Source organism: Eptatretus burgeri, chromosome 7 (assembly GCF_056783735.1).
Source record: "Eptatretus burgeri isolate ZD-2024b chromosome 7, Ebu_testis_v1, whole genome shotgun sequence".
Classification (NCBI taxonomy): Eukaryota; Metazoa; Chordata; class Myxini; order Myxiniformes; family Myxinidae; genus Eptatretus; species Eptatretus burgeri.
The window spans coordinates 73,430,275-73,440,851 of NC_140967.1; the positions used below are offsets into that span (position 1 = coordinate 73,430,275).

Here is a 10,577-nt window from a genome sequence, read left to right on the forward strand (position 1 = left end):
TTTGCAACTTTCCCTTTTACTTTTAACTTTTAAATACTCAATTCATTCGTCGTAACGAGATTCCTTGAGACAGAAATTGATTTTACGTGGGTATATCCACCTGAAGTTCCAAAATCAGCCGCAATTATAATTTTAGCATGTTTTTTGTTGGAAATCACTGATAACATGAAGAAATGCAAAAAAAAAAAAAATCGAAATTTTGTTGAAAAAAAGTTGCTTTTTTTTGTCCTTTTTTTTTTCTCTTACAATTTTTTATTTTTTATTTTGGTTGGAAATCACTTAAAACATGTAGAAATGCAAAAAAAAATCAAATATTTTTTCAAAATGGTCACCATAGCGGCCATATTGGACTTTGGACCAAGTCCAAAATCTAATGGCATGATCCTTGGAACATACCTAATAACCCCACCAAGTTTCGTCGAAATCCGTCGAGGAGTTTTTCCGGAATATTGTTCACAAACAAACAAACAAGCAGTCATAGACTGGTACTTACGAAATCGTCAACTTGACCTCTGACCTTGTCCAATAAAAGCTGTCTCTGGAGAAGGTAGCGACGCGAACCAGAAGTTTCTACGATGATTATGTACCAAACCATCAAAAATCGAATGTTTTGGATGTTTGACCTCACTGTGACCTTGACCTTTGACTGATTTTGACCAAAATCTAATCAGCGCGAGTCACCACCCTCCTGAATCACGTGGTGTAATTTGACATTGGTAGCTTCTTCCATTCTCGAGTTATCATTTTTTTGGATGTTTGACCTCACTGTGACCTTGACCTTTGACCGATTTTGACCAAAATCTAATCAGCACTAGCCATCACCCTCCTGAATCACGTGGTGTAATTTGACATTGGTTGCTTCTTCCGTTCTCGAGTTATCTGTACCAAACCATCAAAAATCGAATATTTGACCTCACTGTGACCTTGACCTTTGACCGATTTTGACCAAAATCTAATCAGCACGAGCCATCACGCTCCTGAATCGCGTGGTGTAATTTGACATTGGTAGCCTCTTCCGTTCTCGAGCTGTCGTGCCTACAAACAAACAAACAAACAAACAAACAAACAAACAAACAAGCAGTCATAGACTGGTACTTACGAAATCGTCAACTTGACCACTGACATTGTCTCATAATAGCTGTCTCGAGAGAACGTAGCGACGCAAACCAGAAGTTTCTGAGATGATTCTGTACCAAACCATCAAAAATAGAATGTTTTGGATGTTTGACCTCACTGTGACCTTGACCTTTGACCGATTTTGACCAAAATCTAATCAGCGCGAGCCACCACCCTCCTGAATCACGTGGTGTAACTTGACATTGGAAGCTTCTTCCGTTCTCGAGTTATCTGTACCAAACCATCAAAAATCGAATATTTGACCTTGCTGTGACCTTGACCTTTGACCGATTTTGACCAAAATCTAATCAGCACTAGCCATCACCCTCCTGAATCACGTGGTGTAATTTGACATTGGTAGCTTCTTCTGTTCTCGAGTTATCGTGCCTACAAACAAACAAACAAACAAACAAACAGACAGAAATGGAAGGCATCAATATACTTACGAAATCTTTAGATTTCGTAAGTAACAAGCAGTCATAGACTGGTACTTACGAAATCGTCAACTTGACCTCTGACCTTGTCTAATAAAAGCTGTCTCCAGAGAAGGTATCGACGCAAGCCAGAAGTTTCTACGATGATTCTGTACCAAACCATCAAAAATCTTAACGTCGACCGAAGCAAAAATCTCCATTTCTCCACGCAATTATTTTATATTATTTTATCAAAGTCACAAAACCATAATATTCGGCCATGCACCAACAATCTTTACATAATCCGACGGCGTAGCGAGTCAGGCATGCGACGATAACCTAAATTGGGATAAAAATGACTTTTAAACACCATCTTTATGGAAAACACCGTCAGCGCGCACACGGAAAACCATACGTGACTCAACGTTGCCTCTGCTCGAGCGCACTGCATCACATGACGACCCGTGACGCAACGAGTGAAATATTTTTTATACAATCTTAAAACATCTACAAAACATCCGATTTTTACCAGAATTTCGAAAACCGAGTTTAAAGCGTCCTAAGCGATCGCAAAAACCGAAGACAAAATTAAAATTGAAGTTAAAACGAACTCGTAACGTCGAGCGAAGAAAAAATCTCTATTTATCCACGCAATTATTCAATATTATTTTATCAAAGTCACAAAACCGTTATATTCGGCCATCCACCAACAATCTTTACATAATCCGACGGCTCAGCGAGTCAGGCATGCGACGATAACCTTTATTGGGATAGAAAATGACTTTTAAACACCATCTTTATCGAAAACACCGTCAGCGCACACGCAAAACCATACGTGACTCACAACGAGTCTGCTCGAGCGCACTGCAACATGGGACGACCCGTGACGCGTCGAGTGAAATATTTTTTATACAATCTTCAAACGTCTCCAAAACATCCGATTTTTACCAGAATTTCGACAACCGAGTTTTAAGCGTCCTAAGCGATCGCAAAAACCGAAGACAAAATTAAAATCGAAGTTAAAACGAACTCGTAACGTCGAGCGAAGCAAAAATACTCCATTTCTCCACATGAATTTACGGAATTATGTTTGACATCACTGTGACCTTGACCTTTGACCGATTTTGACCAAAATCTAATCAGCGCTAGCCATCACCCTCCTGAATCACGTGGTGTAATTTGACATTGGTAGCTTCTTCCGTTCTCGAGTTATCGTGCCTACAAACAAACAAACAAACAAACAAACAAGCAGTCATAGATTGGTCCTTACGAAATCGTCAACTTGACCTCTGACCTTGTCTTATAAAACGTGCCTCGAGAGAAGGTAGCGACGCAAACCAGAAGTTTCTACGATGATTCTGCACCAAACCATCAAAAATCGTAACATCGACCGAAGCAAAAATCTCCATTTCTCCAAGCAATTATTTTGTATTATTTTATCAAAGTCACAAAACCGTAATATTCGGCCATCCACCAACAATCTTAACATAATCCGATGGCTCAGCGAGTCAGGAATGCGACGATAACCTTTATTGGGATAAAAAATGACTTTTAAACACCATCTTTATCGAAAACACCGTCAGCGCGCACACGCAAAATGTTTACGTGACTCAACGACGCGTCTGCTCGAGCGCACTGTATCACGTGACGACCCGTGACGCGTCGAGTGAAATATTGTTAATACAATCTTAAAACGTCACCAAAACATCCGATTTTTACCAGAATTTCGACAACCGAGTTTTAAGCGTCCTAAGTGATCACAAAAACCGAAGACAAAATTAAAATCGAAGTTAAAACGAACTCGTAACGTCGAGCGAAGCAAAAATCTCCATTTCTCCACGCAATTATTTAATATTATTTTATCAAAGTCACAAAACCGTAATATTCGGTCATCCACCATCAATCTTGACATAATCCGACGGCTCAGCGAGTCAGGCATGCGACGATAACCTTTATTGGGATAAAAAATGACTTTTAAACACCATCTTTATCGAAAACACCGTCAGCGCGCACACGGAAAACCTTAACGTGACTCAACGACGTGTCTGCTCGAGCGCACTGCATCACGTGACGACCCGTGACGCATGAGTGAAATATTTTTATACAATCTTAAAACGTCTCCAAAACATCCGATTTTTACCAGAATTTCGACAACCGAGTTTTAAGCGTCCTAAGCAATCGCAAAAACCGAAGACAAAATTAAATTGAAGTTAAAACGAACTCGTTACGTCGAGCGAAGCAAAAATACTCCATTTCTCCACATTAATTTACGGAATTATGTTTGACCTCACTGTGACCTTGACCTTTGACCGATTTTGACCAAAATCTAATCAGCGCTAGCCACCACCCTCCTGAATCACGTGGTGTAATTTGACATTGGTAGCTTCTTCCGTTCTCGAGTTATCTGTACCAAACCATCAAAAATCGAATATTTGACCTCACTGTGACCTTGACCTTTGACCGATTTTGACCAAAATCTAATCAGCACTAGCCATGACCCTCCTGCATCACGTGGTGTAATTTGACATTGGTACCTTCTTCCGTTCTCGAGTTATCGTGCCTACAAACAAACAAACACACAAACAAACAAACAAACGGAAGTCATCAATATACTTATGAAATCTAAAGATTTCGTAAGTAACAAACAAACAGACAGGGGTGAAAACAGTAACCTCCGTCCATCTTCGATGGCGGAGGTTAACAAACTCGTTGACAAGTTACAAGAAAGTTTTCGTTATTTCTCATCGGAATGCAAAAATAATTTTCCATTTCTGATTGTGAATTGGAAAACTATTGTGACAGCATGCCAAGAAATGTCAATAAAACTTTCGCAACTGTTGGAAAAGTTCATTGTGTGAACAACATGTGAGGAATCACTTTGAGTTAAAACGGACATGAGATACATCCACCTTCAGGAAGAACACCAAATGCAACAATAGTTGACAAATGATGATTACAAATATGATACACTCTCTGTAATTGTACTAAGGAGAAGACGAGTTAATGCAACCACCTGGTGCAGAGATTATCTGAGTTGGATAGGTGGGTGTGTGATGACACAACTTTGTGGGCAAGAACTTTGAAGCTCAGAATCCCTTGTGCCGTGGGTGCCCGACCTGAGGATTATGCAGCTTAGGGCCCCTTGCTTGCCTCAGGCCGAAAGCTAAATACCTGAAAAACATCTTCTGAGGCATGGCTGGAATTTACCAAGAAACACTCCTACCGTGAATTCTGGAATGCAATAAACAAAGGGAAAAAAACATGAGATCTGCACAGCATGTGAAATAGAACCTGCACAAAGAGAATGATGGAGGCTCTACGTAGAGGGTGGAGTGAATGGATGATGTTATATATAAAGAACATGTGATGAGAATCGCATCTCACGTGTAAAAATGAAAAGTTCCAAAGTGTAGTCATGGGTTTATATATTGTGACATATATATATAAACATTGTGATATGTTGTCATGCTATTGCCATCAGAAAGTGCCACACCTGCGGGACTACAAAAGTATAGGTGGTGATATCATTGTCGTGTGCTGAATGTGTGGCGAATATTATAGCTTCAGGGAAGGAAATATCATGTGAGAAGTGTATATAGATTAAAGCCATAGCTAGTGAAGGCTACTTGATGTGGCAGATTGCAGCCCAACTTCATGTTTCAGCAGAAGCTGTACAGAAGACTCTGAGGGAGATACACTAAACTGGTACTGTTAACAATAGAAGTGGTGGAGCACCAAAGACCAAACTCTCCAAAAGTGATGTTAAGTATCTCAGGATGTGTTCTCTGTGTGTTAGATGCCAATCCATTGGAGATCTTGAGAATGATCGAGCTGAGATTAATTGTGTTAACGTTTCTTTCAGGAAAGTAAGATGCTCGTTCGCACAAAGTGGTCTCAATTGATGAGTACCTGCCTAAAAATCCTTTGCTGAGGGACAAAGGGAGAGGAAAAGTCAGCAAAGTTTTTGCGATCATAATACAGAAAAAATTTGTGACAGATAGAACAAAAAAAAAAAAAATGAAATTAAGGATTGTGTTAGAATAACATGTTTGTCTTGTCCAGTCTTGAGAGTGAGGCACAACCCGTGTGAGCATGCACCTCCCATGCCATGCCCCCTGTAGGCAGTCCACATCCAAAGAAAGTCGATCCTTGACTGATGTGTTTTGTTGTTTTTGGAATGTAGATGCAAGGTGCCTGAACGTTGGTTGCAGATGCATGTATGTTGGAATGCATGCTACCTTTTCCATGCAATTGATTTCCCTGGATCCAGGGAGGTGTGACGAGGGTCAAAAAGTAGATGGGAATTTGGCACTGTATTCACAATTTCACAAATATAATTAGATCAGTCATAATCAAAGTGGATGCAAGTAAAGCTAATTATGCCCCCCCCAAAAGTAAAAACAAAAAGTGCTTTTACCTTTTGACAAAGTCCATGACCGAAATGAACTGGTCAAAAAGTAAACTAGATGGTTGACAATCATTTAGTGCAACGAATTTACTCTGGAAAACTAGTCCAGAAAGATGTTCTAACCATCATGGAAAATAAGGTGAAGTGACATTTTGGGCTGGAAAGAGAGAGAAAGAGAGAGAGAGAGAAAGAGAGAGAGAAAGAGAGAGAGAAAGAGAGAGAGAAAGAAAGAAAGAGAAAGAAAGAAAGAGAGAGAGAGAGAGAGAGAGAGAGAGAGAGAGAGAGAGAGAGAGAGAGAGAGAGAGAGAGAGAGAGAGAGAGAGAGAGAGATATATATATATATATATATATATATATATATATATATATATATATATATATATATATATATATATATATATATAGATATGTAAGTAGTAGGGTATCACATGGATCAGTTCCAAGAATGTTATCTATATTATAAAGTAGGAGTGTCTGTCCGTCTATCAGTCCCCAATCTACTCCCTCAGTTTTGGGGCTAGCCCAAACAAACCTTCTATGGAACGTGTCGTGGTCCCAACTGGTGTTCTCAGGTGGGTGGGAGGTTTCATAAATACCTCAATACAATTATGATTTTGAGTTTTGATCCATACGAAGCTGCTCCCTATCCAGATGTAATGTCAGAATGGCGTTCATCTTCATTTAACTCAGGAGTGTTTGGAACATTGTATTTTGTTGTATTAGTTTGTGATTTGAATGATGCTGTTTGAATGAAAATATTGAGAGATTCGGTTTAATTGAATGAGTTTAAAGGATATTGTGCACTGTTTTGGTCATCACCTTTGAGGAAGGTTATAGCTCCCAAAGAGAGAGTACAGCATCAAGCAACTCGATTGATTCCGGGCCAAGCTGGACTAAGCTATGAGGAATGGCTGAAGGAGACAGGGCATTATATACGAGAAAGGAGGTGAATATACGAGGGGATCTGATAGAGATGTTTAAGATAATGAAGGGTGTGGACAAAAGTGCAGAAGAGTTCTTTTCAGTAGAAGGGACAGTGACATGACCGGAGACCATAGTCTTAAAGTAAAGAGAAGAACTCGGATGGTAGTAAGGTAGAAGTCTTTTCTTTAAAGAGTGGTTGATGCATGGAATGGCCTCCCTGGAAAGGTATTGGCAACAGAAAGAGTCAATAAGTTTAAATTGGACTTGGATAGGTACCTGGATGTAGTGGGAATTGAGATACAGGGATATTGACTTTTATATACCCCCCCCACCACCCGCAGGGTGCAGCGTAGAGCAACTAAATTGATTCTTCTTCTTTCTCTAGCCCCCCCCCTTTATACTCCTTTTATTTCTTATCTTTGAATTTTTTTCAAATCCTTCTACATTTCTCTCCTTCCCCCCAACAGTTGAGCACCCCCCTTTCCTTCTTCATTTGTTTAAATAACCGCATGACCTCGAGTACAGGAATGCAGCGTCATAAAACAGTGAAAATTTAATAAACAATTTAAACATTGTATTCAATAATTTATGCAAATTCCTGGCATTTGCCAGATAAGACTGAGTAAACTATTAAAGTTACAATAGTATGATTCTAATGAAATGTAGGCCTGGAGACGGCCACAGCTCTCGGAAACTTACATTAGAAACAATAATTGCTTTATTATTTGGATTCTCACAATGCCAGTTGCATTGGTCAGCTAAGTATCCAATTACGATTACAGAATGAAAAGGCACTTTATCAGGGAATGTGATTAATGAAACAATTGACCGAGATAATAATCTTGGAATATGCCCAGGGTACCCCTCTCCCCCACTCCCGTCCCCCAAAACACCTCGGTTTCAAGGGTATTCCAACAGTGCATTCAAATTAGACAATTGGCTTATGTCCTTATTTCGGAAGATGGAGTGTTTTGCAATTCAGAATCTTGCTTACACAGCACCAGAACAGCATTTAACCAGATTCAAAGTCCACTGAGATTCGAACTTGGTGCCGACAGCACAGCAGTGAGCACATTACCAAACGAGATATCTTGCTTTTCTCTGCTCGACAAAAAAGATGGCAAAACCAAAAATAAACAAATTCCAGGCAGGATCAACAATTGCTGGCATTGGTATTTACCTACTGCTAATGAGCACTGCCCGATTCATCAGCGGTGTCACCTCACAAAACAGGTTCCTGTTGCCTGCTCGCAAAACACCATTTTGGCCAAAGGCAACATTGGCAGGCTCCGGCACACGTGGCCATTCTATTATCTGTCGTGATGGAAAAACACTCCTCACCTCTCGCTACTTGTTAATCCATCACTCGAGTGCAGACGAGATGCTGTGCAGAGCCGGTCGAAAAAAAATAATAAGAAGAAAGAAAGAGAAGAAAACTCCCAAAAATCACTACCACCGAAGTCTGCCTGTTTGCCCCGTCGCTTAGACACCGGTAACAGAGGCGTCGCAGAGGTGAGCGAGGTCAGGGCGTGCGAGGGGAGAAATTTCCTTTCAGCAATTAATGGGATAAAACTTCCCTTCTGGAAGCTGATTAAAGTGACCGTGGAGATTAGTGGTTCAAAGCAAAGGGAGTGCCACTGCTGATTTGCAGATGTCTCTGGGTCTGGCACTGGGCCTGTGAGCATATCTTCAGAGGAGAGTGGCCGTTACGGGCGAAACTGTGATTGAGTACATAACTTTAGACGTAGCATGGAATGGAAAAGAACAAGACTGATCGATGCATTGTGAAACAAGGCTCACGTGATAGATATAGAGAAAATTTGACCAGGGGCTGTCTGCTTTGAAAAGGAACGTCCACGTTCGGTGGGCAGATGGTACAGCTGCCCTAATTGCCAGTAGCAAGACTCCCTAAGGCTGAAATTCAAAAGTATACCAGCCCCTGTAGTTTGCTCTATCGTGTCAAAAGCTCATGGAGGAGCTGATACTTATATTTAATAGAGCACAAGGACAATAGGCAATGTAAATTAATTTTAAATGTCTTTTTTCAATTAATCGAAGGATCATAGTTGGTATTGCAGTGCATAAATTTTTTTACATCCAGGACAAAGACTTCAGTGTACTTTGACTTAACTTAAGAGGACATTAACAGGCCATGGAAGAGAATCAAGATGACATGTGGGATTTGAACCTGGGATTACAACATCATTGAGCCATACAGGTGGAGGTGGGAACATGAAACGGTCCAACTTCAAGAACAGTAAGGAACAATGGACACAGCAACACAGTATTTGGGAGTTCCACTCAGGGTCTCCCCATAATGATGCAAGGACTCAGGTTGGAACAGGAAAATAGGGCTTCCATGATCGATGTCAATCTGAATGTTTCATTGGCTGGAGACTGTTGATAAAGAAGTATTGCTGTCCTCTTCCATATGGAAGAAGGGAGCATACACTTCTACAGCCATTTCAAAATGTAAATTTTGCGTACGTCAAGTACCGGTCAACAAATACTGATGTCGCCTATATTACTGAAACAAGAATCACATGTGGCCATCACATGAAGAGCAGAAGGGATAGTGGGATGCAGAAACAGGAAATTCATTATGAACAGGAAATGCCACATTTGAGATAACAGATGGTTCGCTCCATCTCTCCCTCCAACACTCTCCCCCACCTTTCATGTTGAGAAGTGGCACGTGCACTTTGCACGCTGTCTCGTCTGTATCTACAGATTCTGGTTGGCTTCTTTGAAAAAAAAAAATCAGTGAATGTAAAAGAAAAAAGCAAAGACCCTAGGTGTGCAGGTACCAAGTCCCTGTGGCCAGAGGGATGAACACCACTACAGAAACATTTAACTGCTGGAGGTTTTGCACTCACGAAAGGTTGTCTGTAAAAGTTGCACCATGTCCTTGTGGCCGTGTAAAGCAGCGATGTGCAATGGCGTGTAACCCTGCACACATGGCGTGCCAGTGAGAACACTCATTTCAATATTGCCGACCGTAACGTAAAAATGTTTGTTACGTTACTTTTTTAAAACAGCATCAACTATTACATATTACTTATACTATAATTATTACTTATAATAAGCATGTGGTGATAAAAAACAAAAAAATCATTATTAACATGGCAAGATTGATGTTTGACTGTCCTCTCATGTGGTCCTTGTGTCGATTCCAAAATCTTGGTGTACCTGATGTCTCGCTGTTTCATCTCCCAAATAATCAGAATCAAACAAGTCATGAAGTCACAAAGCAAAGTGAACACTTTTGGGTTCATTTTTACAGCCAGGTAATGTTGACCTTACTTCCATAACCTGCTATGAAAGGTACATCATTGAATCAGAAGTCCCCAACCAATTAGCCATGACAAGACTCACACAAGTACAACAATGCAGCACCTGCTGAGTAAGAAGGAAACCGCTTTTCTTTTCCTTTTCTTTTTTACAAACAATAGCCAAGGATGCTGATACCCTGCAGCATTTATCCCCTCTATTGCATCAACCTTCACATAGCTTTCAGTGGAAAGGATGAGCAATTTAAATTCTGTCGAAAAGACATTCGAGTCCAGGTTTTCAGGGATTAAAGGACACAGATCTTGAGACCAGTGAGTCTCAGCTACTTAGGCCTTGCAGCTTTGGTCTGTAGAGCTAAGATTACTACTCGAGTAGCCGTGCAATCGTGTATGGTTTGACTGGAATGTCGGGAAACCGTCCTCGAA

At 40.5% G+C, this 10,577-nt stretch overlaps 1 protein-coding gene across 1 annotated transcript in view; it reads right to left on the minus strand.

The window, feature by feature from the left end:
• Positions 1–9,841, minus strand: part of LOC147023538 (uncharacterized) — a 47,865-nt gene extending 38,024 nt beyond the window's left edge. Inside the window, exon 1 of the mRNA XM_085889034.1 lies at positions 9,738–9,841. Within this exon, the coding sequence (XP_085745160.1) occupies positions 9,738–9,765 (28 nt within the window). The 5' untranslated portion in view covers positions 9,766–9,841. The remainder of the gene's footprint in view (positions 1–9,737) is intronic.
• Between the last annotated feature and the right edge of the window lie 736 nt (positions 9,842–10,577).